Raw genomic sequence first — 26,863 nt, 5'->3', positions numbered from 1 at the left:
CTTGTATTTTGTCTTCATGGCTCCTTTAAGGGTGGTCAATTACTGAGACTCGACTGTGCGTAGGAAGGTCACTAGTAGCCAATGCACGCATGTGAACCACACGTAGATGTTCACACCTGCAGCGAATTGCCCTCAAGTGAAGGCTGTTTCTTTCAGGCTAGCGGTGTGACAGGTTAAGGTGCCCGCATAAACCAGAGTTGTGAGCAAGTTCTCCTTGTGTGGGTGCGGAAACGAAAGCTGTTGTAGATGCTCAAATGCAGAGCACTCGCACACCGCATACCGTATTTGCACGATTCTAGCGCGCACGCTTTTTCGCTAAAAAAAATAGCCTTCAAATTTCCGTGTGCGTTACAATCGGGCGCAAACCTAAAATCTGCTTCAAAGCGTCCAGTGGTATCGCCATAGGCACAAACTCCTCCCAAAATCCAGCTCAATCCAATCCAAGGCAGTCCATCAACACGAGTAAATTTTGGTGCACTTATCTTCATTTGGGCATACCTTATCCAGCTGTTGGAAATGTTTTTTTTCTTTCTTTCTTTCTTTTTTAAGGTTATATGTTTTCAGATTTTCATGAGTAAACTTACCTGCGCGTTACAATCGTGCAAATACGGTACTTGTTGAGAGAACGTAGTCAGTGCTACCTGATGCTTCTTGTAGTTCGGTCAACGTTATTGTGACAAGTTCTGTGTGGTTTCTGACCTCTCTCTCCCTCTGTCTTCTCCCTTGACCCCTGCAGCTGGCGTACTGTGTGGTTCAATTTCTCGAAAAGGACGCTACGCTTACAGAACAAGTGAGTGGGACCACGGTGTTCTTTCCTGACGTTGTTTTCATTGCACCGTTGATCTGTTCGTTTGTCATTCCATAGTCGGCATTAGCCTGCCTGCCTGCACGAAAGGGTCATCAGCTAGAGCAGAGTCATTTCTCGCGCAACCAAAGTTCAGGACACTGCACGAAACATCATCATATTGTGGCAAAAAATGGTGCGCATTCATCTCTGGTCGAGTAAGAGTAGGGTGAAGCTGTTAAAATGCGGCCTTGATCTCGTGCGGCATAATGAACCAGATGCTTGTAGCTGCTGCAGTGGGATGGCAACGTGTTTTGGGTGCAAACGGTCTTGTTTTTTGTTGATGGCATTAGCGAAAGAGTGTAGTTGAAGCAAGCGATAAACAGGTTTGTTGTTGAAAGAAGGTTGAAAGGGGGGTGTGGCACGTCGATCTACACTGGGGGCATAAAATGTCGTACTTAATGTAGGGTATAAAATGTAGTGTATATGGTAGTCCACTCTGCAAATTCACTCGGCTGACACTGGGTTCTCGTCGGTCGTGAACGTGTTACCCGTAAAATGTAGCAGTTACAATTACCTAAGCCTAAAAAGTGACTCTGCTAAAGGAACAGTTACTGCGAAAAAATAACGTCGTTACAATTCCGTTACTGTATAAAGCTAATGGATCACAAACCAAATGATGGAGTCTATTTTATGGAAACGTATGAAGGCATGCAGGTAGTCAAAACTGCGTGTGGTAATAAAACCCTAGATGACGGGAACCTATAAGGGGACTCGCTCAAGCCTGACACCGAGAATCGTCGTATGCGGCTCACTTTGTTGCATCAACTTTTTTGTTGCTTGGTGTCGTTATGGGTGCCCCATTCTCGGGGGTCTTTCTTTACAAGGGTAGGGCGGCTTTCTCCTCGGGGGAGAATTTTTTTTTTTTTTTCTGTTTAGCTTAAGGCAAAGCAGAAGTTTTAAAAAATCTTCTTAAGCGCAGGCAAAAAGTGTCAAAAAGTGGAAAGCACGGACTGTACAGCGGCCTTCAATGAGTGCTGCTGTGGGTAATTTTTTATGAAAAAGGGAGCGACTGTTAAGGTATTTCCTGGTCCAGTTACTGTGCAAAAATGTAACAGCGTTGCAGTTACAAGTTCCTCCAACTTAAAAGTAACTAGTTACTGGTAACGCGTTACTAGTAACTAGTTAACTGCCGAAGACTGGGTTCCCGTGACGCAGACGCTGACAGAATGACTGCCAAAAAATCAGAGTAGAACCTCGTCACTTAGCGAGGCAGTTTGTTCTTTCAAAGCAAAAAATAAAAAATAAATGTGGGATGCTTTCCTCAGCGTAATGTATCTGTACTGTTCCCTAAAATATAGCACTGACAAACTCAGTCTTTGGTTTGCCCTGTTCTGATTTTGTGGAAGTCGCGGCAGGAAGCTAAGGCAGGGGGAATTTCAAGGACACTGATTTCGTGCAAATCGCGGTGACCGTCAATTGAAGATGTCCAGTCAAGCATCCAGTTCCTGGAAAAATGTATGCGAAGTGAAAGGGACACTGCAGTTAGCTGTAATCATTGTATAATTGCATTACCAAGTTGAAGTTAAGTGGCTTTTTTGTTGTTGTTGCTTTCCAACCAATTTTGATGGAACCTGATGGGCTGGTTCAATTTTTTAGCTAATTGCAAAATCCAATTAGTTTTGATGTGATGCAAATATTTTCTGAGATAAAAATCTTTCTTATTGTTGTAGAAAACAGTAGATAGAAAAACTATTCAACAAATATTACCAGCAAGGCATGAATAGATACTAGAAGTTGTGGAGAAAGCGATGTTGGAAGCAGTTTTTTTTTTTTTTTTTTTTTTTTTTTTTTGTCTGGCAGTCACATGGAACTTTATGTAAATTCTTACTTATATTTTTAAATTACTCCTGCTAAGCAAATATACATAACGCCAATGAAACAGTTAATAAAACATAAAATGCAAAATCTGTTTCTAACATTATATGGTTTGAACATTCAGCTTCACACTGCAAAAGAAGTGATCTTTCTAGCCGCACTGCACGCTGGGATGTACCGCTCGAGAATTTCCTGTCGCTGCGGAACCTCTCGTGACAAAAAAGTGAGGCATTATGGGTGTTTATTTATTTTATTTTATTTTTTAATCGGGCCTCTATTGCTTTTCTAAGTATTAGTGTGGGGGCAGTGGGTGCGTAGGCATTTCTTTCCGGCGACCACTTTGCGAGTGCAACCGCTCCTTGTGGTGCCCTGTGTTGAGAGTGGGATGCCCGTTCTCTCTGTCTCCACTTGCAGGTAATGAAAGGCTTACTAAAGTTCTGGCCAAAGACTTGCAGTCAGAAAGAGGTGAGTTCTGTGTCCAACTCTCGTGGTTTCTTTTTTTTTTTTTTTTTTCCCTCTCCCTTTATTACGCCGTTATCAGTTTGCCGACAAACTCATCTTCCTCCTGGGGTTGCTGGCATCTAGATAAGGGAGTGGCGGCTGGTTTGAAGGAACACTGCAACACCGCCGTAAAAGCCAAAAAGAGGAAAACGGAAGATTTCTACAAAACTATCCAAGAAATTGTATTGCGAAGCTTGGAAACTAGCAGGTGGCACTGCCCTAGAAAGGACGTGGGATGAGTTTCTGCGGTGATGTGCGCACGTGCAGTTGAATGGTCGTTGTCTTAAATTGTAGGGGAATGTAAAATGCCATTATTCTTAAGGCCTTGTGGGGCTTACAAGTGCATTTATTTGAGATGATGTAATATTTAGGGGGTCGGATAATATTTTTGGAAATTGCACATAGTTTATGGCGTGGCGTAGTAATTCACGGTTGTGCGGTCCCTCAAGCTGCAGTTTTGGTATTCAAACACCAAAAAGTAAAGTAAGTGGTGGTTTTTTTTTTTTTTTTTTTTTCCTCTCCTTTAGTCTAGTTTTGGTGTTTGAGCTTAAAAATGCTACTTGATATCTCCGCAGTTTTTATGGCGTCCCTTATATTCTTTACATAAGTAACAACAATTAGTTGGTGCAGTCACTGTAGGGAGTGGAAGTCGGACTTGTGCTAAGGGGACGTATAACTATTTGGTAAACAAAATAAAGCTCAGTAATCGATGGCAGACGTAGCACGTAGAAATGGCAGGCTGCAGTAGACATCGCCAAAACCTCCAGGCAAGTGGACAGCTTTTGTTTTCCTTGCGGCAGTGCATATCGGATCATGCTATCTTTGGCATTTGCACTGCTGTCTCCCTCTATCACCAAAACTGCAATTCCTGGGAGGGCCGCAGAACTTGGAATAATCGCAGGGGTTGCTACCAAATTATTGCGCGTATAACCCGCACCCCCACTTTCCGGCGACGAATAAAATAAAATATATCCCCGCATATTGCCCGCATATTTTATACGTAAAAGGATGGACCAAAGCTGCTACTCAAGCAACATTACGCGTTTGTTTATCCAAGGAACTTACCTAGCTGGCTACGTAACTAAATGACTTGCCGGATAAAATTTTAAAAGTTTGGTATATTGTTGAGCTGTGTGTGTGCAAAAAAGCGCTGTCATTGGGGTAACAGTGACTTGGTCGCTATTACTGCTGTGGGGGCATCACGGCTTAACGCACATTGCGGTGAAGTTGCACCAAAGGAAATACCTCGCATATAATCCGCACCTCTACCTCGCCCCTGAAATTTTCCCATTCTTGGTGCGGGTTACATGCACGAAAATACGACACCATTGTGGTAAGGAGGGCTATTGCAAAGAACAGGCATACGCGGTTGTAAGGTTTGCTTGAGACAGCCAGTAGCAGTGGCTGGCGACGTGACACCTATTGTGCAGTTCTTGTGCGGCGGTGGACGGTTTTAAGTTCAGAGGGCTAGAACGAGGGAAGAAGGTCGCGTTTTTGCAGCACTGCGCTCTTGCCCTGTTGAGTCGAGCCTTTTTTAGCGTCTTCGTCGGATCGTGGATTGTTGAGTGTACTTGAGTGGCAACCGTGCAAAATGCTTGCCACATACTGGTGCTCGGATTACCGGAAATGTTTAACGCAGTGAAGTCGCACCTAATGGTGCAAAAAAACTGTGCATACCAGGCTTTTTTTTTTTTAACACTGAAAGCTTCTGAGTATTGAAGTTACAAGTGTTGAGTTTTCTAGCAACCTGGCTATTTCTAATGAGTGTACTGCCTTTTGCATAAGGGCATAGGTGAGGTAAAGTACGTAACTTTTTATTAGTACATCTAAGTTAAATCTTTCAATCAAAAAGGGAAAGGAGCACCAAAATCTGCGAAAATTCTAGATAGCATAGATTATTTTTCAGCACTTTAATCAATTTTGCGAAAACCTTGATATTGCAGTTGAAAATTTTTTGGCTGCATTCATTCATTGAAATACCATTTCAACTGATTACGTAAAGTGAAAATGTGGAAATAAATGGTCCACGCCACCATGATCGCGAAGCGATGGGAGATTGGATGCTTTTTGTTGTAACGCTGGGTTGTTAGCTACACGAAATGCGTTGAACAAGTTGAAAAAGGTCAAGTGCAACGCAGTTGGTGAAGTTTGATGGAGTCATGCCAACACAAGTGGATTGTCGGCTGCTCTTCACTGAACGCACGCGTGCGTGCTCTAGGCAGATGGTTCTCCATAACCGAATGAGGACAACTTCCTGGTGCAAATGTGGCCCAGTCCTCCCACTTTGTCTACTTGTGTGAACAGGGTTGCAAAGTTTTGCTAGGATGTCGGTGGTTTTCCTTTCGGGGGGGCAGTGTGTTAGCTGTTATCAACTGTTTGCAGTGGCAGAAACAGGAAAGCGCACCTTATTTGACCGCTGTTTTCTGCCCTTGCCCACGGTCTGCGAGTTGCGGCAAATTCTTCTCGAACTCTTTTATTTCCGGCGTGGCTGGCCCATTCCAGCATCAACTTCTCTCCTCCTTCCTGCCCGGCGCTTTGCTGTGCTTGCTGCCCTCCTAAGAGGGCAGGCTGTCGCTTATTCCCCCTCTCGCAAACCGTGCCTTGTCTTCTACCCCCAGGTGATGTTTCTGGGGGAGATCGAGGAGATCCTGGACGTCATAGAGCCGACGCAATTTGCCAAGATTGAGGACGCGCTCTTCAAGCAGATAGCCAAGTGTGTCTGTAGCCCACACTTTCAGGTGAGTCTCCGAACGGGCGGGCATTTCTTTCCTTTCTCTTTCTTTTAAATGCGGAGCATTTCTTAGGCTCGCGATGTCACTCGTCAATGTTGACGGCGCCGTCCCCACGCTCCCTCCGCAGGTGCGCGTCTCTCCCCCGTACCCTCCTCGCTCTCAACAGCAGCTGCGGCGGTGCGGCAGGAGCGCGTCTGCGCGCGCATGCGTCGTAGCTGCCCCGTGCACCTCATCGCTCTCAACAGCAGCTGGGGCGGTGCGGGAGGAACGCGTCTGCGCGCGCATGCGCAGTAGTTAGCCCGTGCGCTCCGTCGTGCTCAGCAGCAACTGCGGCAGGTGTACACGTGATAGCGGCGTGCTAGCGGCGTGCCAGCTGCGTGATAACAGCGCGGTGGGGGGTTGTGGAAAGGGCGCGCGCTTGTATACGGAAGTGTGCGCATGCGCGTCTCTCCCCCATGCTCCTCTCCCGCGACAGCGCGCACAGTGTATATAAGCGGCGGAGTGGGCGCTCGGAATTTAGTCACCTGCACTCCTTGGTCGACGCTCGCTCCCCCGTTACTCGTGCCCCACCATGGAGGTCAGCGAAGTAGAAGTGATTGAAGCAGCAGTACCACCAACAAGCAATAAAGACGAAACCCTCCCCACATCCAAACGGTAACCACAAACTACCCAATTTCGCAACGTTCGCGCAATGCAATCACCCCTATGCGACGCATTTACTCGTGTTCCCCCCGTGGGAAGATGCGGGCGGGCGGGCTTTTTCTTCTTTTGCCCTCCGCAGCATAGCATATCCGTTACCGGGTGTTATGTAGTGAAGCGCCTAATCACTTGTGATGGTCGAACCTGCTACCCAGTAGAGTAGACCTGCTACCCAGTAAAACCGTGACAGTACTCCTTAGTTGTACTCCTTACAGAATACTCGGGGATATCTACAATGGGTCCACAGCTACCTTCGTCCTCCGTAAGGAGAGCAGTAAAATACCGATAAGGAAGGGCGTCAGACAAGGAGACACAATCTCTCCAATGTTATTCACAGCATGTTTACAAGAAGTATTCAGAACATTAGATTGGGAACAGGTGGAAGTAAGGGTTAACAAAGAATACGCCAAGTTGTGACCCCGGATCCCAATCATGAGGCAGAGATAATCAGAAGGATAAGAATGGGGTGGAGTGCATCCAGCAGGCATTCTGATATAAGGAATGGCAGCCTACCATTGTCCCTGAAGAGGAAAGTGTATGGTGCTCACCTATGGGGCAGAAACTTGGAGGCTCACTAAGAGGGTTCAACTTAAATTGAGGACGACTCAGCGAGCAATGGAACGGAAGATGATAGGTGTAACATTAAGGGACAAGAAGAGAGCGGAGAGGGTCAGGGAACAAACGCGTGTTAAGGACACACTAGTAGAAATTAAGATGAAAAAAAAAAATGGGTGTGGGCAGGGCATGTAATGTGAAGGCAAGGTAACCGAGTGGATCCCTAGAGAAGGCAAGCGTGGCAGGGAACAGCAGAAAGTTAGGTGGGCAGATGAGATCAAGACGTTTGCGGGGTTAAAGTGGTCGCAGTTAGCACGGGACACTGGGATTATTGGAGACCCATGGGAGAGGCCTTTGCCCTGCAGTGTGCGTAGAAAGGCTGATGATGATGATGACTCGTAAGTAGTACCCCCGAGTATTCTCGTGACATGGTGCGGGAACTCTGCTGCAGGTGGCGGAGCGGGCGCTGTACTTCTGGAACAACGAGTACATCCTGAGCCTGATTGAGGAGAACAACCAGGCGGTGATGCCGCTCATGTTCCCTGCGCTGTACCGCATCTCCAAGGAGCACTGGAACCAGACCATAGTGGCGCTCGTCTACAACGTGCTCAAGACCTTCATGGAGATGAACTCCAAGCTCTTCGACGAGCTCACCTCTGCCTACAAGACCGAGCGGCAGAGGTGAGGGCCTGCTCTTGCGACGTCACCGGCCAGTACTGGTGTGCTGAGCCCTTGGGGGCACACTGGTCTTGGAGACTTTCCTTTTTTGCTTTCTGACCAATTTTGATGAAACTTCATGGACTTGTTCAGTTTTTTTTAGATGATGTTAAATATCCAATTAGTTTTGATTTGTGGTAATTAGTTTCCAAGTTAATTAAAAATCTTCCTTGATTGTTCTTGAGAACAATAGGGAAAAGACTATTCAACAAAAAATTACCAGCAAGGCATCAATAGATACCAGATGTGGAGAAGAAAACGTGGCAAGCAGGCTTTTTTTTTTTTTGCAATCACATACATGCTTACATCATTTCTAATTTCTTGGTTTGAAGTACTACTGCTAACCAATTAAAAATGATGCTAATCAAACAACTACTGAAACACAAAATGCACAATCTGCTTCCCTTATTGGATGGTTTAAACATTGAACTTCACAGTGCAAAAGAAACGATCTTCCTAGCTGTACTACGTGCTGGGATGTACTTCTTGAAAATTTCCTATCACTGCAATACCACTCATGGCGAAGTGGGAGATTTTGGAGAGAAAAAAATATTATTGAAATCAGGCCTTAGTGGATTTTACAACTACCTGGTGCTGTTCAAAGAACAGAATTTTTGGAGGAAAAACTGCAAATCAAGAGAAAAGTGATTCCAAAAAAACTGCTTTCTTTGGGGTGATTTTCCTGTCCCAAAGACCCATGTGCACCCTTAAGAGAGGGACACTGGTCTTAACAACTTCTGATTTTCAAGTAAATGTTGTGAAACTTGTCAGTCTTGCTGCTTTTTTGCCACTGATTTCGAATATGTCATTATTTTTTCAGTCAGTCTGTTAGGTACCAAGATAATTAGATATTTTTGGCCAAACAAAAACAAAACAGTGTTGGTCATAAAAGTGTAATCTCTATATTTTCCAATACTGTGACCCTGGTTAATGCAATAATCGAAGCAGTTTTTTGATGCATCGATTGAAACTAATTTTACAGCTCATTAAACTTTGGTGGCACCAGTGGTAAGGAACCATTATGAATGCCCATTTCAAACACTGAAGTTTAATGAGCTGTTAAATTAGTTCCAAGTGATGCATCAAAAAACAGGAGACGCGCGCTGGGAGCAGCCAGCCAGTCTGCCTACAGGTCTGCCTACAGATGTTGGGCTTGACACTGCGGCGGATATTCAATTGCCGCTCTCGTAAGCGGTGCAGATAACGATTTTTAATGCAATCCGCCATCGCATCATTAACTCCTTTCTCATGTGTGCTGCCTGGTTTGTGACTTGAGTCCCATTACATGCAGCGGTAACAAGCTATCGCTCTAGCTACCTGCGCCACTTCGCAGCCGTGGCCGCCGCCGGCGCAGCGACGGTGCGGCTCACTCAGTGCACTTATCGTGTCCCCGGCGCGTTTTCGCATCCAGTGTAATAAAAAGCAATAAAAATAAAGTGCCTGAAATCATTGTAGAATTTAGGTCGCGGCCAGCTGCCCGATGAGCCAACGAAATCCGGGCGCATCCGCCGCCAACGATCGGATCGTTCGTTGCTCGAGAGCAGAAGCTCCGACCTCTGATCGGAGCGACGAGCCAGCGAGAGACGTTGGCAGTGCGGAAGCGACCAGCACAAACTCATGACGTGTTTGGATGTTGTTTATTTACTCCACATCCAAATGATGTCGATTGCGCGAGGTCCTCCGCTTGCCGCTCGGCTGCGTTTCGTACACTTTAATATTGATTTTAAACATGTTCTAGGCTGTATTTATACTTTGCAGATGATGTGTGTGTGTTCACACCAATCTATCTTCGAAGTTATCTCGCCTTCAAAAGTTTGTGTCAGTACCCCTTGCACTGCTTGCTGACCGCGACGATTACTTCCGCAGGGAGAAGAAGCGCGAGAAGGAGCGGGACGAGCTCTGGAAGCGGCTGTCTCAGCTCGAGCTGAACCACAAGTCTCGACTGGCGGGCAACGCCGTGGCGGGCGGCACTTCCTCGGCCGCCGGCGTTCCGCCGTCCTCCCGTCCGGGTACCTCGCCGCCCAAAAACAGCGGCGGCAACTAGCTTCGCTTCTCCTCCTTCCCCTCTTTCGCCCCTCCTCCTCCCTCCCTCCCCCTCAGCCCCCTCACGACTGCGCCAGCAGCCCTTCGCACGGAGGTGATGGACGGACGCGGCAGACGATTCGGCGTGTGGCGGGAGAGTGTTTGGTGGCCGTGCTTTGTTGTTGACACCCTGGCGGCAGCTCTGAGCTCCCCCTCCCTCATACCGTGGCATTTCTTAGTGGGTTTTCTGTTTCCCCCTTTGGGCGCGTCGGCTAAGCCTAACTTTGCCATGGCGGGACCTAAATTGGTGAAAAAGGTGCGCAGAGTATGCAGCTGCATCCGAGTTGAAATACTCTGTACCGATCGGCTTTTGTTGCATCAGGCCTTCTTGTTTTTGTTATCATTGTTGTTCCTATTTAAAAGTCACACGGCTTTCTGCCCAGCAAGACACAGGAGTGAAAAAACTTGGGGGCAGGGGGGGTTCCCGGCGCGTCGAGACATAGCGAGAGCAGACAACTTTTTAGCTCACCTTGCCTTAGGGTCTCTCCTCCCACCCACCCTCTTCCCCTCGCTGCACTAACTTATCCGCTGTTACCGCGACGACGACGAGGACAAGGGCAACGAGGTGGGGGACACAGTTGCCGTGGCGACAGGACGATGTGGCAGAAACTGGAAACACCGACTGATGGCCGGCCGCGACGGGACGAAGTTGAACGGAAAGCGACTGATTGTGGCAACGAGTGACATGGAAGTGACACGACTTGGAAGGCGGGACGTGACTACGTGAAGCACTTTCTCCCATTCCCCTGCCCGTGCTTTTCCACCTCCTTTTTTTTTTTTTTTCGCCCTTTCTCTCTACCCTGTTTGTTGTTTGGAGTCATCCTGCGTGTGCGACAAACATTTGCGTAGTTCAGAGATGCAATGCCTTCTTCTTTTCTATTTCCCCACCCCCATTTCCCTGCTTTTCCCTCCATCATTCTTGTTTGATGTACTGTTGCTTGTTTTTATACCGTGCAAAGCTCAGTTTTTTTTTTTTTTGTACAGCGAGTTGAATGGAACGTGTTTTTCTTTTGGAGGGGGGCGGGCTTTTTTTCTTACTCGTTTTGTGAACCTGTAATGAATTTTCATTGCTCAGTTTGCTGTGTTGAACGCGAAAAAAAAAAGGATAAAGTTGGGCGTGCTGGTGTCATTCTTTTTTTGAGCAGATGTGATTGTTTCTCTTTTACTGACTTTGCAATTTTTTTACCTCCTGTAGTGCCGTTTTGTGATGGCTCTGTGCCTTCCGGGCATGTATAGTGTCAAAAACAGACAGGCCTCTGCGTAGAGGTACTCATTGGCCAGCCTTAAAACGAGCTTGGCAAATTCTTTCTTTTTGTCACTTTTGTTTCTCTCCCGCTAGTTTCCGAAATTTGTGGCCACTGTGGTGATTGTGCGGGGCAGGTTAAACAATTCCTCTGCACATTCAGCTTTATACTTCTGCTACGGGTTTTCAAAATGTCGGTAGTTGGAAGTTGAGGGTACCTGCGTTTCTCAACCGAGACAGACCAACGTTAGCTTGTTGCAGGGGTACCTAGAGTGGTAGTGCCTGTGGTGGTGTTAACACCCCTGTGGGGTGTAATTTTTGGAGTTAAAAGGGTGTAAAATGGTAGCATTTGGGGTGTGGTGTAAATGCCCTTGTGGAGTAATTTGGGGGGTAAAAGTGTAACGTGGTAGCGCCCCAGTTGGAGCGTATCTTGCAGGAGTGTGTACTTGCAGTGCATTCATTGACAAGGTTAATTTGTGCCCCGGTTATCTTGGAGGACTGCCACAAAGAAATTGTACAGAAGGGCACCACGGTGTCGAGTTGTTTAGAGCTCTCTTCTCTCTTGTTAGAAAGCGCATTAAAAATAACGCGCAGCATGGTACTTAGTTTTGCATTTGGACATTTGATATGTGTAGAAGTGTGATATGCTGAGATCATTGTGTGCGTACTTTGAACCCTAGGGTAGAATAATTACATCATAAAAAAATGTTGCACGCAAAAAAGGTCTGAAATTTTTTGTTCGTTCCCTTCCTTTACTTCCCGGTAGAAATAGATGTGGTTGGTGCTGCTGCTTTCGCTGCATGAAGTCGTTCCACTAAAATTGTGACGTTACGCTGACATTAGAACGTGATCCCTTGCAGGGCAGCCTGGCTTCTAGTTAGATCCCAGTTCCACTGATTTTCGTAGGATCGCAGACTTTCCCTTTCCAACTCCAATGCATATTTTGACTGCAACATCACTCGTCGCCTATTTACCTAAACTTGTTGCTGTGCGGATTGAATTCACGTCTAGCGATGATTTCTGGCTGATGCATTTTTGCTGGTACACTAGATGACCTCATTTGAAGCCTGAGCATCAGCCATGCGAGACAGTCAACCTTTGTTGAGGATGAACTTATTCATTTGCGTTCATAGCTTCACAGCATGAGTGTTAAGCACTCGCCTGCCATCTTGAAAGCAGTTGGTAAGGATTCAATGTTACGTAGCCTTAATGCAGTCATCTCACATCTTTTCCATTGCAAGCGTTGGGAGTGAAACGGGCGTTTCAATGAGCTGCAAGCCGTAAAACAGAATTCGTTTGGGAGTCAGTCACCCATTCAAGCGCCAAGTCGTGTATCGCTGTATTCTCTTCCTCTACACTTCATTTTGGGGAGCAGGTGGATGGGGGGTAGGGGGAGGGTGTGGGGGGTTGTTGGCCGGCGTGCGCCGCAACGGCAGTTTGCCGATCTGTTGTTGCACAAGCTTTGCGACACTTTCTCCTTTTGTGTGTGTGTGCGCTCTCTCCTTGTGCGCAAGAAGCCTGATTAACCAGTTGCATTTTTTGATTCCCTAGGCTTCGTGTGACCTGAAATGTGTGAGCAGAGCTTGCACCCCTCGTAGGTTCTTACAATCACCTTTTTATTGGTACTTTTCATTGTGAATAAATGTGGCAATGTTTGTGTGAAGAGTGGAGGAAGGCTTTATATCGTGACACCTGGACGTGGGACACTGCGGTAGCGCATAGATGAAATGCATGCTTCACTACGGACAAACTGCTGACGTGTCGCCTGTCACAGATGGAAGTAGCGTCTTTGAGGAGTAAACGGCTGTCATCCGTTTGTGTATAACTTATGACCAATTTCGAGGAAATTTATTGCTATCGGGCGAACAGCAATGGTAACAGGGTGTACCCTTGAGGTACACCACGGGATACCGCTGAGGTGTGGCCTGAACTAATCGCTGTGGGGCGGTTTTTTATGCTCTTTTGAGCAGCGCTGCTTGTCTAATTGGCTTCACAAAGGGTGGTGGTTGGTGGTTCGACATAGAGTGAAGTTCACGCCGCCGCAAGTGATACGTGGTCCCACAGCACAACCAGTTTTGCTCCTACGAGATTATGGGATGCGAACTTTTCGTCCGTGTGTCAGTCGCGAGAGGTTGTCTCATTCTTGTTCCTGTTCTAACAGGTAGCACTTGTTTCCATCGTACTTCGTGCATCAGCAACTTCATTTCCTTTAGTTCGTAGTACCTGGACTGGCACAGCATTCGTCGTACCGTTCGTCGCTGGCCGATTTGAAATTCGTAGAATCGCCGTGCTATCGCGAGGAGGATTTTATGCTGTTTATTCGAAGCCACTCCCCTGTCTGGCCTAGTCCTGGGTGGCCTTTACTAACTGCACCGTATAGACGAACAACGTTCTGGTTAGCGTCGTGACGTTGATTTCTCAGTAGGCACTCTGCGCCTCTTCCCGCACTCTGTTCCGTCATTTCCAGGTATGCACTGTCTGTTCTCCAAACTTTTTTGCCTCTGTCGAAGCAGGGGGGTGGGGAGGAGTAGTGTTGTTCGCGCATGGGTCGTGCCGTCCTGTTTCCTATGGAGATGACGTTAAGTCAAGGCTTTTGAGAATGGAACTGCACAGTGTTGCCCGCACAATTGCAGGGCCGTGGCATTGACGTGCTTCCGTATGGTCGGGTGGATTTGGATATTCGGAAACGTAACCAACACGATGCCCGAGCTTTGTTTTTTGTTTAACTGTCGTCGATCAGTCGTTTCTCGCATCGTGAAGGGATGCTGCGGGTGTCCCGTTGGAAGTCTCGCAAAGACCTGTGCATTTTTGGACACGAGGCTGTTGCGAAGAGAAAAGAGTACTTCGAGGTGGGCTCTGAACGCCCTCTGGCGCACTTAAACACCCTGATGACTCCCTTTTCCCCCTCCCTCTCTTCCCCTCCAGCAAACGCCGCCCCTTCAATGTGTAACATACAAGTAAATAGCGCAGTTTGTTGAGGTAGCGAGTTTTACTTTTTGACTTCGTATGTGTAATTTGCCTGCTCTGCACAGTGTAGGGATTTACCCGATGATGAAGCGGAAAAAAAAAAGCAGTGTGGAGCCAGTGAAAATGAGGTATGTGGTTTTTGCGAGCGGAAGTTAATGAAGTGTGGCCTGATGTTTATATGTTAATTACCACTTTTTCTTTGCCTTGTGGAGACGTTTTTCTTTTTTCTACTGCCTTGTTTTTTTCCTCCTTTTACTCGACTTACTGTGAAGCTGGTGACAAGAGGAGCTGGCCATGCGATTAAAAGTCGCCTGAAAGTTCTTTGTTGTTTTTTTTTTTTTTTTTTCATTTCGTGAGAAACACCTTCACCCTTAATTATTAACTATTAACCAGTGACTTGTAAAGCATCACTTGTCACAAACGGAGGATGGGTGATGTAATGTATAAAAATGAAAAGGAGTAATAAAAATTTTGTGACATGTCCACGGACTGGTTGTGTGGTGCTGGTTGGAACCGCTCAGCGGTTGGGTTTATCCCGTATGCAGTTATAAAAGTGGACGTCGACCTTCGCTTCAGCTGGGATGGTTCAAGAAGGCTCGTAACCCACCCGGGGGATGGCTGCTGGGCGAAATGGTATTTGTACTAAAATAGCTACAGTGCAAAAAGGACCAAACGCATGATGAAAATACGGGACGAGGTCTGGATTAAAGATAAAGAAAAATGTATTAATAATCCGTTAAAAGTAGGCGTCGCGGTAAGCAAAAGTGCTGATATCAACTAATAAAAATGCATAAGCTGCTTAAAAACGTAAATCGATCATGGAGGAAAGAATTTTCCTCCATGAAACCGATGGACACGGTAAGAGGCTACTGTTGTTCAAAAAAAAAAAAGGTTATCGTTGCCCAGACGAAAACAGAACTAAGCTCTTTTTACCATTTAGATTACCTTTTGATGTTGGTGAATAACCAATTCTGCTAACCCACTTCCCCAATTGAAGCAGGTCTTGTAGTGACGTCTGCGTATGCGCCCCCCCCCCCTCCCCGTCCTTTTTTTTTTTTTTTTTAAGACGTTACGTCAGGTTAGTTTGTTCTATGCCTTGCATTTGAAGGAGTCTGCAAACCCTACCTCTGCACCCTGTCTACTGAATAAAAATCAGTTGATTTTTGATTGATTGATTGTTGGGTTTAACGCGCCGACGCAACGCAGGCGATGAGGCGCGCCGTAGTGGAGGGCTCCGGATTAATTTGACCACCTGGGGATCTTTAACGTGCGCCGAAATCTCGTACACACGGGCGTTTTTGCTTTTCGCCTCCATCAGAAAAGCGGCCGCCGCTAAAAATCAGTTGGGTCACAACCCTTCGAAATACGTGGTCCATGCGCTCACATTTATTTTTACGGCTTTTTTACTTGTTTGTTTACGTCGTAAAAATCTAGATTTCGACCTTCTTAGAAACGTTTTCTTTAAAATGATCACAAGCAAAGGAAAATTACTGCTCAGTTGTTTTATTCATGCCGGCTTCACAAGGAAACGGCTTTATTACGCTTTGTCGGACGCTCTGGAATTAAAACTCCTCGCTTCCGCAAATCCGCATTCAGTAACGTCACCTTACTTCAGACACGTGGCGCGAAAGTTTTCCCGCAAGAGCGGCTGAAAGGCGACCACAGCCTCGAGTTATCGACCTCTATATACAGCAACGCACGCCCTTGCGTCACCTTCGAAACGATAGGTGAAATTGCTAATCAGCTTCGCCGATGAGCGCTTGAATTTGCCGATGTGACGCGCCAAGAGCGTACACCCGCCGATGACAGCCCACAAACTTCCAAATAAGGGTAAGCTTCACTCCTGTGATTCTATTGGGTCACCTGGAGTCACATGGCATGCCCGGCCAAGTTGAGTCATCGCCACTCGCCGGGCGCTTCCGCGTAAGACTATAGTTCTTCATCAAAAAAATTCTAGTTGGCTTTAGACAAAAGGATAACACTAAAGCGTTCGTCGTTAAATTATTTTTAAAATTTTTGTATTATTATTGGCGTTTTTGACAGCCTGCGTTAGATTTAGCACCTCGCGACGTCGCGTTTTGTTTGTGGCGGCCATCTTTAAAGAACAAACGAAGAAAACCGTCGACCAATGAGAACGCTCGCTGGGAAAACGCGGAGGCATACCAACTGCGCGCTCTGCGATCTTTTCTATAACCACCCTACCCGCTTGCGTCGAGAGGCTTAGTGCGAAAACAAGGACTTGGTTACGTTGTGTCCTCCATCAATTAAATTACAGCTGCACTATGGTGAGTACTAGTTTCTCTTTTAAACGCGCTGTCAGTGGAATTGCCGCTTCACGCGCTCGCCGTCGTGCAAGGTGTAACTGAGGTGCGGTCAAATTTTGGGGCGAGGTAGCCGGCGGTGGTGACGGTACCGGCGTTTCTTAGCCTCCATGCCTCTGCCCCAAGCCTAAGGGGCTGCTCGTAGCTAATTTTGGCAACGTTAGCGGGGTATTTGTGCACGCGAGGTGTTCGCCCTGCCTGCTTAGCGCTATCTGTGGCGTATTGGCTGGCCTGTGATCACGGTGCGAACGCGGCGCGTACTGTTAGCGTCGGTTTCCGAAACACACTCATTCGTTCTGTGTGGGGCTTCTTCAGCGTAGACGCCGAAACTTTTCTTGAGACGCTGCTGCTTTAACGTCGGCAGGCTGACCGTTGAATTAGCGGTAGTAATGTTGGGGCGTCTTGCAAGTGTGCGCGTGTGGTAGCGGAGCTCTTCGCCTTCGCAGCCGTCTTTCCGATTCCGCGGAGTCGTGTCGGTGAAGGGCGGTTTCGGCGTTGCCAGGCCTAACGTAGCGATGCGCTTGTGAGGTCGTCTTGTTTTAGGCCTAGCCGTGCAGTCACCGTGCCGCAGTAGCCGGCTTTTTTTGGCATTGGCGGTGACCCGAGCTACCCCGACTCGGGGCCGGTCAGGAATGCGTGTAAACGCGGACCCGCCTCTCGAATGCGCCTCGTGTGACGTTTGTTTCTGGAGGGGGGCAGTCCAGTCATTGCGGTGTAACTTACACCGCCTCCCGTTTTGATTGTTTAGACGTGCGGGTTGCCGGTCCTGCGGCAAGAGACAAAAAGAGGCGGTGCGTTCTGCGTCCACAGCTTAGATTTGACGTAAAATAATTTGGCAGTGTTCGTCGGCTTTGCGTCTCGGCGTCACTGCGCGCGCGGAAATGAGTTCGCAACTTTGACGGGGGGGAAAAAAAGGGACAAAACATAAAGGAAACGCGCCCTATGACACTGCCGGCGCCTTTCGAAACTTGAGTCCGAGCGTAGTTGACCCCGTTTCGAAAGGCGGAAAAAAAAAGAAAATTCTGGGTCTTCTGTGTCAAAAGAGAAAGAAAATTGCCGCTGCAAAGCGTGCCGTTCAATTTCACGCAGTTTCCTGGCCATTTCTTTGGCCCCGACCGGTTGCATACTTCCGCGCTCCGGAGCCCGGGACTTTTTCTTTTTTTTTTTTTTTTTTCGGCCAGTTTACAAAGTTTTACCGGAGCCGGGTTTATTAGCTTGTAGTGCGTGCTGGTTCTTCTGTCCGCCCGTCAAACGCGGCGGTAGCTCCTCTGCCCCCGTGACTCATCCGTTGAGTTGCGAGGGCCTTGGATCCGCCCTATGCGCTGCCGCTCGCCGGACGTCTTGCCTGGTCGCGATAGCGCGTCGTGGAGTTCCTGCGGAGGCATTCCGCGATTAGAAAAACGGCCCAGGTGGGATTTGCTGGCGCTTCCATGGGGACGTTGCTTCCCGTTGGCTTGAATGGCCGTCGGCGAGCGCGTTTTCGATACGGAGTTTTTCTACTGCAGAGCTGTATACGCGGAAGTAGCGTAGTTAAATCGGAGACGGCGCGTTAACTCTTTTTTTTTCGTTATAAAAAGGGGGAGAGGCGGGGTAGTTACGCGGGAAAGAGCTGGCGTAGGCCGTCCTCTCGTACCGAATCTGTGATTTCGAAAATAAACGTTCGTCTGTTCAATAACTCTTTACTGCTTCAATTTTAATTTAAGGTGTAAAAGGTGGATGGACATGCCAGCTATAAAACGTCTGTGAAGCCAATTCACGCAATACCTGGTTTTATCATTTAGGAGAGCCCGGAACTTAATTGTGAGCGCACTGCGGGGTCCTGTGGAGGATATTTTTGGTTTCTTCATTCCACTAACTGTTGCCCAATTATGAGGAGTAACGCATGTCATGGCTGTGACAAACCAAAACTATTTCACTCTGGTAGATGAACGCCTTGAGAATAGCAGTGTATTGAAAAATCAACGCGTGTGTTCTGCTGTTTCAATAAATTGTGTAAGGCTGCATGATGGTGACACGTTGGAATTTTTTTGGTGCATCAGGCTTGGCAGTGTTTTGTTGTAGTGTGGGCTTTACATGCGGTCAGTACAATCACACTAACGGTGGTTTGCTGGCCAAGGAATCCTGCATTGGGTCAACTTGATGGCTAAATTTCAGCGATATTTGTTGCAATAAGGGCAAGCACATGGCACCAGGCTTTGAAAGTAAGAATCGGAATGTACAAAACTGAGATCTCTTTCGGAAAAACAAAGAATGTGGCTTTGCTATAACGCTACCTTGCTATCGTTCATTCAACTACATGAATTCTGAATAGTCCACGCATGTCTTAGCATTCACTAGCCTGTTTGTACATTCGCTGTGTGGTCAAAATTCAGTTGGCAATTGCTGATCGTTTCAGCATTGCGAGTAGGTTGAATTTTCAGTGTAGATAAAGTTGATGGTAATGTTAATAGGGAGGGGTAACCAGAATAATGCTCAGGACTCTCTGCAAAAAAAAAAAGTAGCTCGGTTGTCGATAGCAAAGCACTGAAATGAAGCTTGTACTCAGAGCTGGGGGTAGCACAGCGCAATTAAGCTGACATTGTGATCGATGTTGCTTATCAGTCATTTGAGTCATTGGGTTCCGCTGATTGTGGGTTTATGGTTTGAAGGGGGGGGGGGGGGGAACGCTTCAACACACTGATACCGCAATTAGGAAAACCAAATACAGCTCTATACCTAGTTCTTTGTAGATATCGTTATACCAATTAAGCCTAAGTAGTTTTATATCTTGGTGCATTCATTTGGTGTGCCAGTTGTCGACATCGTTGTTTTGAAAGATGCTATATAAAGGTGGACTGCTATGTTGAAGCTTTTCCATGGCTGTTGACGTTCATATCTTGCTAGCTGACATTCATATCTTGCCCCTTGTCATGTCGAGTGACACAGCATATGCAGTCATTTACAGTTGACAGGTTCATTGCTGACAGTTAGTGGCAGCTTGAAAAGCCGCTTGCTTATCTGTTGCTTTGTGGATTGCCATTAAAGTGCATGCTTAGCATCATTGTGAGACAGAACGACTTTCAAAGCGTGAACGCCAATATAAAGCTGTCTTCGCATAAAGAGGAATGGGCTTCAATGAGGCAGTCACAAAAGCTACACTGCTTCCTATCCTAAACATTGCAGCTTTGAGGAAGCTTTTTTGCCAGCACAGGAACTAGCCATCAATACTTCGAGAGCAAATTGTGCCTCGCAATGTGGACATTGAAAACAGTCTCGTAATCGGGAGCTTCTGTCAGTGTGCAAATTGAATGCGTGCGTTTGTTGTGCTGAGAAATGCTGCCACGTAAGGAAATGGTACAGCAGAAATTATTCTGAGGAAGTGTCGCGAGAGTTCTGGCGTTTGTTGCTTTTATGTGAAAGAAAAAACTGTCAGCAGCAAAGCGACTGTCCTCTTTCATCGAATCTGATAAGATATTGAACTCTTGAGCTTAAAGTTTCAATTTCCACTGCCTTTTCAAGTTCGTTGTTGGCGAGGATCCTCAAGTGCAGTAGTGGACACGTGTGATGGTGTTCGTGTTGAATGAAATGTTCCTTGAGTGATTCAGGCTAGGCAATCAGTTGTTGAGGGGCTGACTGGGTTGCTAATTGCATTGATTGAAAGCACTGATTACAGCCTGTGGACTAACAAAGCGTGTGTCATGGTTGTGCATTTTGTTCCAGTGCACACTGTTTGGTTTCCTCCTCGTTCTTGTTTCTGTGGAGTAACAAAACTAAAACGGAGTCGCGCAAAATAAACCAGAGTGAACAAGTATTGTCAGTTGCAGTCAAGTACGACCTCTTGGGCAACTCCTTTAGCATTTTCTGCTTAGTCAGGGCTCCCGGTTGTTGGCTTTTTCTGGCTGCAGTGCATAGTATTTGGTGGTGGAGTGTTTGGCTGCCCAGTTCTAGGAAAGCCTGAAGCGGCTATTAAAAAATTTCTTCCTCTGCACTATTATTGGCTGTTCGTTGCCAATGAAACAGCGTCATGATAGCTCGTCCTCAAAATTGGTTTTCTTGGCTCGCAGTGTTTGCACATCCCTTGGTGGATCTTTCGGTGCTGCTGCCTCAACCCTAGCCTTATGCAAGTTCAAGTTGTCTCTGTCTTGTTAATTCTTATCGCGGGCTTTTTTTCCCCTAACATTTTCTATTCGAGTTCACCAATGGTCTCTCCACTTTCGTAGCCGCATTTTCATAATGCCTGCCCTTCCCTTTTTGCTCGTGCCATTCTTTTACCTTTCTAGTTGATCCTCTTATACAGCCCGTTTCTGTAACCGAAATCTATCCCTCATGACTAAACAGTGATCTTGGGTTTCGCACACGTATTTTGCCAACGGTGCGCTGACACCCAACGTCGCTGCAGAGCTGCAACAAATCGCGGCGCTATCCAGCTGGGTCTGACAATGCCGTCGTTGATTGCCAAAGGGGCTGTAGCCGTTGCTATGCAGTCGCTGCCAGCGCGCTGATTGAACCGGGCGCAAAGCCGCGTGCGCTGCACGGCGGTGTTCTCGGGCAGTTACAGTTCGCTTCCCTGCGCCTCTTTCTTCGCGTGGTGGGCACTTTGTGCCGCCTAGTCCACTTGGTTTTCTCCGACGAGGCGGCGGTCTCGGTTCTGTCAGAGTATTTATCTGCGAGGCGCTTATTCTCGGCCGCCGAGCGTGGGCTATTTTAAGACTCCCCCCTCATTTCGCCCACGCCCTCCTCCTCCTTGACTTGTTCCTCTCGCTGCTGTGCCGGGCGAGTGGAAAAGCATTTGGCGACGGTGGATCATCTTTACTGGTGGACACGTTTGGAGCTGTCCGCTGCCGCCTTTACCGTGGCAGCAGCCTGTTGTTACAAGGTGTCCCATGGTACGGAGGACGGGTGGGCGCGGTTTGACGGCGTGTCCGAGAAATGCGGTGTCACCGCGTGGGGGCAGCGAGGCTGGTTGATAACGGATCCACCGAATTGGGTGGGAGGGCTTTCGTTTGTGCAAGTCTTGTGAAAAATTGGAAGTTATCAAACTGCAGATCTGGTGTTCACGCTCTCATGGTATATGGGATCTTTGTGGTGAGATCAAGGCGAACTAATTAAAGAAATGGTAAAAGTGTTTCTTGAAGGGCCTGTTGGTACGTTGCAACTCCAAGAAAGCACCGTATGCAAGTTCCTGCGTTGTGTTTTCCTGCTTAGTCCCGTTGTCTGCGCAGTTTTCTTGGCGACCAAAAAAGTCTGCAAGGACTGCGGTGGGAGATGAGCCAATTCAATGGCAGGCAGCATTTCGTACCGAATGTAACAGTGTGAAAAAATGCGGCAGCTTTCAGTCGTTGCATTTGATTCACTGGAGGAGTGATTGCACTGGATACTAGTCGCCACCACCGTTTTGCAATCTCTGGGAGCACCGCTCATTTCTCTATTGTGTGGTTACGAGCAAAAGCTTCCCTGGCAAACCCTGCCAACTGGGGCCATGGCATTGCCTCCAGTGCTCCGTAACCGTGCAGTGGTTCTGCTTGGTGGCAGTGCATGAAGCTGTGGCCACCTGGGCTGCAAGAAGCATTGACAGGCTTCTGGTAGCAGACCTCAACGTTGACATGTTATTTGCTAGCGGCTTCCGATCAGCTTTATGCATAGGCGAGCAACGCTCGTACCTGCCAACTCCTGAATTTCAGCCACATCCCCTGATTGTAGTAATGCTATCTCTAATCACCCGAAAAGTGGTTGTTAAATCACGCGTGTGCCTCGGTTCCCTGCTGCAACATCTGCGGTGCTGTGGAAGAGCACTCTCCACTTACTTTTTGTTCCTTGTAACCATACCGTAGTGTACCTCTAAATATATTCTGGGCACTATAGTAGTAGTAGTAGTAGTAGTAGTAGTAGTAGTAGTAGTAGTGCTCTTATGTGTGCAGCTAAAACGTCTAAGCATCTGCACCCGTTTTTCACTGCGTTTTCTCGCGTTTTCTCTGCAGTAGCAAGGCCATGAAATGAGTTATTGGGCTGTGCTTGTGGCAGCTGTTTGTGTAGGTAACGGGGTAGAAGCTTCTCGTTGCTTGCGAACTAGCTTCAGCCTAGCCTGTTTTAAGTTCTCTTCCTTAAAGCGGTATTCACACGAGAGAGCATTTCAGTGGAGCAATTCGAGGGAGATTGTGACGTCGCTGCAGGCCTACTTCCGCTTGGTCAGCTCCTTCGCTCGCGAAGGATGCAACTGTCGGTCACGTACCACTGTTGGCAGTTGCCAATCTCCGCCGATGAGCGGAGCTGCCGTAGCACTATCTGTTCCACGTCGGCAGTAGTTTCTGCTAAAGCCCCCTACGTATGACGTGCTGATGTCAGCTGCCAAAAAGCGGCTGTGCGTGTGACGCAGGCTCGGCTAGTTCTAATTTCTGATGTGGCTAGAGAACGACGCGCGAGGTAGTGGGTTGGGGAGACGAGCAGCTAACCAGTCTGCCTACAGGTCCACCTACAGATGTTAGATGTAAACGTGCAGATTACTATTTTTAATGCAATTTGCCGCATCATTACCTCCTTCCTCGAATGTGCAGCTTTGTTCGAGTCTCGAGTCCCATTTAGTGTGGAGGTAACACGCTATCTCAAGCTACTTACTTGTGCCTGCCTGCAGCCACTGCCCGCAATACCAACCGTGCTGGTGGTATACGCGGCGCCCCCAGTGCACCTGTCGTTTGCACGGCGCTTTTTCGCGTCGTGTTGTAGATGCAACAGATAGAATGCCTGGAACCACTCTAGTGAGTCCCGGCCTGACGAGCCAACGAAATCCTGTCAGCTCCACCAACAAGGATCGGATCATTTGTAGCTCACGAGCGAAAGCTCCAACCTCCAATCGGAGTGGCGAGTGAGCGAGAAACCGTGATGTAGGGGTCACGTGGTGCACACTCCTAGGAGTTGCACAGCGGATTTCTCCGTCGTGCGAACACCCCTTTAGCAGGGCACGGCCTGAGGGAATGTTTGCCTAAATCTATATTTATGGCGACTGTCTGAAGTTGTGCTGCCATGAAGTGCGTGACGATTAAATTGCCCCTCGATCGATAAACGCAGTCTTCCGGTGTGACGGTGTCCAACGAGGCCAAGACGGTGTACGAGGAGGTGAAGAAGGACAAGAAGTACCGCTACATCATCTACCACATCAAGGACGAGCGGGTGATCGACGTGGAGACAACGGCCGAGCGGTCGGCGACCTACGCAGACTTCCTCGAGCAGCTGCAGAACTTCAAGAGCGAGTGCCGCTACTGCGTCTTCGACTTCCCCGCTTCCATCCGGGCCGAGGGCGCCTCCGAGTGCCCCATGTCCGTCGACCGCCTTGTCCTCATGACCTGGTAAGTGTCATCTAAGCTGCTGATAGCGTGGAGACAGTGTAGTAAACCAAAGCAGAAACTTGGTTGCTAAGAAATTCACCCGAAAAGCTAGCGTCGAACACGGCTAAGAGACGAAAGCAAGCCAGGTGTCTAGCCTGTACTGCCTCTTCAATTGCATTTGAACCTTGTTGTAACAAAGTAGTATCGAGGTGGCAAATCATATCATTATATCCTGTATTCGTTATAACAGTAGAGGTATAAATCGCCCATAGCCACTTGAAAATCTGGCTCCTGCCAAAATACTCAATGCAAAAACGCATTAAGGCTTCGAACCCACTATAAACAAGGTAACCCTTACCTTTCTCCTTGTTGCATTCCAGCCTCGATGAACTGGGACATGAGTGCGTGAAATTACAACCGAACAAAGTTCCTTGATAAAACAGCCCAGCGTCCTTATTTATTTGATGAAGGATGTGATCTTCATCTGGTGGCTGCTCGCAGCACTGAGCAGGATGTTTTCCAGTGCCCACAGACAAAAGGAAGGGCCTTTGTACTTGTGCAGTTTCGGACAGGGGCTTTTTTCAAGTAGCTTCTCGGACTCCTTGTCAAATATTTCTTCGTTATATCCGATATCGCGCACGGCTCTCACTGTTTCAGTTTTGTTGTAGAAGAATAAGTGTCGTTGAAATGAAACGTGACAAACCAAAGTTTGTATTTAGTTTGATATAGCCGATAATTCGCTATATCAGTGTTCGTTATAACGAGGTTCAACTGTAGTCCCGTTCAATGTTTGCTGGCTCAATAAATTTCTTGGAGTGTAGTAGCGGAATATCCTAAGAAGTCCTGATAATTGTCAGTTTTCAGGGGCAACACCCATTGTGGCAGCTGCATTGACAAGATTGCTCTCCTGGTAGTTGCGTTTCCACTTTAATTAAGATCACTCTTGAGCAAGAAACGTAGTCGTAGGTGGGTGTTGGTAATGTTTTGGGGTTGGTTAGTGGTCGTTTCTGGTGAATGCATTCGCCAGCTACTCTTTCTTCTCTTTTCCCCTCACACTGTCAGTGCTAAAGTTTCGTTGTGGACTCTTCAAGCCAAAAATATCTAAGTTGTCGGAACTTTTGCTGGGAATGGACTACCGGTGCAACCCTGAAGCCCATCTCAATGGCTCCCGTGCCACCTTCTTGGTGCGCAGGTGTCCTGAGACTGCCAAGATCAAGCAGAAGATGCTGTACTCCAGCAGCTATGATGCGCTCAAGAAGGCCCTCGTGGGAGTCTACAAGTACGTCCAGGCGTGCGACTTCGAGGAAGTCAGTCAGGAGGCGATAGAGTCGGCCTTCCAATCGTCGCGCAAGTAGGGGGAACACAACACTACACACACTGTCATGGCTGGGGCACCCTCCTCGTACACTTTTGTTTTTTTCTTCCTCCCCCCCTTTTTTTGAAGTTACACGAAATAGTGACAAAACAAAACGGCCACTCTTGCAAGAAAGGCGGGATTTGAGCGGCAACCCGCACAGCGAAGAGCACACCCACGCACGACTCTTCTGGCGACGTGGCGTTCCACTGGTTGTTCAGCCGACGACAGCACCCACCACCCGCCTGGCTGCTGCTGCTGCTTTCTTTTTCGCTTTTTTTTTTCCCAAGCCCTTGCTTGCCGCCTCCTCCATCCTTACGCTAAAGCACTGTTCAAAGCTCCCTTGTTTTGTTTAATTAGTTTCCGGCAGCCTCTCCCCTTGGGGAGCATTTCAGTGTGGGCGGCAGCGTGAAACTGCTACGGTGACCCCCTTGCAACAAACAAGACCCCCCTCTTTTTTTTTTCGTCGAACTGTGCTGACTTGGAACAAGTTTGTTTTGACAGACTGTTTCTTACCTGTGTTGTTAATGAGTAAAGAAAGAAGGGTTCCATTTCTACCACTACGGGCGTGTCTTAATTCAGAAGTTGTGTGTGTGTGTGCATGAAAGCAGCGGTGCCGAAGTGCGCCGGCGTCGGCATTTTGCGTGCTCAGTTTCGCTGTAATAACGAGTAATTATATAATTTTTGAAAAGTCTTGATCGCGGGCAGCCTTTCTTGGGCTGCGCAAAGTTATTAAAACAGCAGGCCTTCAGGGATCCTTTCTCTTCAAAGATTTTCTCCAGGCGAGTGTCTTGGCTCTGTTATTCAGCCGTGGTGCTTTTTTTTTTTTTTCGATTTTGTCTTAGTGTGTTTACCTGCTATTTATTGAGTCACGAGGTTGTTTCTTCTGTATCTTTTTTTCTCCTCTCTCAAACCTGTTTGTGCAGCAATTAAATTCAAAACACCATAGCTCGAGGTGACCAAGAAAGCCATTTTTGGCGCCCCTCTTGTGTCCCACCTGTTGTAGGCCGATTTTTTTTCTTCCTGTATTCCTCTGTGTACATGGACAATGCGTGGCGGCGAGCGATGCCGTTTGATGTGCAGGTGAAGCCTTGGTGTTATGGTGTGCTAAGATGCTCTTTGGCCTCCCGCGTGCGGGTGGCAATCTGATTGGAACCTTTTTTATTCCCGTACTCCTGGAAACGAATCAATCTGGTGAACTCTGCGATGCAAATAAAAACAATGAAAATTTTTACAAAGCATGTGTTGGATTTCTTGTGTACACACGTGCCATTAAGAGTGCTACTATGGCACATCGTACCTGGTGTACTGCAGATAGCCAGCCAGTGGTGCAGCTTTTAAAACAAGGGTGTAAATCCCATAGCATGTGATCAGGTGTTCCCCTCAGTGCTAAGCGGTTTTGATCAGTGCCCTACTAGAAATTTTTTAAAATTCTGAATTGCAGGCTTTCTTATTCCTTTTTTTTTCTCTGAAAGCAGCTAGCAGTGTGCATTGATGGACAAGTATGGCATGTTCTATCTTTTATGGCGGCGCTATCTGTTAGACGTGAGGTAGAATGCTTGCGTCATGTTATGGAGGTAGGCAGTTCCCGGGGGGCGTTTTTTTTTTTTTTTTTTTGTAAGCTTTTGTTGGCGTTTCCGGAAACCGAAGACTAGTATTTCGCCAGAACAAACGCCCCTGACTCTGGCAGAGGGTCTATTCGTTTCACCTGTACCGCGTGAACCAGTTCAGG

At 47.5% G+C, this 26,863-nt stretch overlaps 2 protein-coding genes across 2 annotated transcripts in view; both read left to right on the top strand.

The window, feature by feature from the left end:
• The window catches only part of LOC144142858 (serine/threonine-protein phosphatase 2A 56 kDa regulatory subunit epsilon isoform-like), a 43,232-nt gene extending 28,591 nt beyond the window's left edge, over positions 1–14,641 (top strand). The window contains exons 6-10 of the mRNA XM_077674666.1: positions 737–790; positions 3,077–3,127; positions 5,782–5,901; positions 7,601–7,830; positions 9,733–14,641. Coding sequence (XP_077530792.1) covers positions 737–790; positions 3,077–3,127; positions 5,782–5,901; positions 7,601–7,830; positions 9,733–9,910 — 633 coding nt within the window. The 3' untranslated portion in view covers positions 9,911–14,641. The remainder of the gene's footprint in view (positions 1–736; positions 791–3,076; positions 3,128–5,781; positions 5,902–7,600; positions 7,831–9,732) is intronic.
• A 1,667-nt stretch (positions 14,642–16,308) lies between these two features.
• Positions 16,309–25,449, top strand: Tsr (Cofilin/actin-depolymerizing factor homolog tsr). Its single transcript, XM_077674665.1, has 3 exons — positions 16,309–16,443; positions 23,521–23,798; positions 24,970–25,449. Exons 1-3 carry the CDS (start codon positions 16,441–16,443, stop codon positions 25,130–25,132), a joined length of 444 nt encoding a protein of 147 aa, XP_077530791.1. The 5' UTR covers positions 16,309–16,440; the 3' UTR covers positions 25,133–25,449.
• The last annotated feature ends 1,414 nt before the right edge of the window (positions 25,450–26,863 follow it).

This window comes from Haemaphysalis longicornis, unplaced genomic scaffold, assembly GCF_048455015.1.
Source record: "Haemaphysalis longicornis isolate Haplotype H1 unplaced genomic scaffold, Haemaphysalis longicornis Haplotype H1 scaffold_6, whole genome shotgun sequence".
Taxonomy (NCBI): domain Eukaryota; kingdom Metazoa; phylum Arthropoda; class Arachnida; order Ixodida; family Ixodidae; genus Haemaphysalis; species Haemaphysalis longicornis.
Note: the sequence above shows the minus strand (reverse complement) of the source record. Positions and strands in the feature narration are given on the sequence as shown.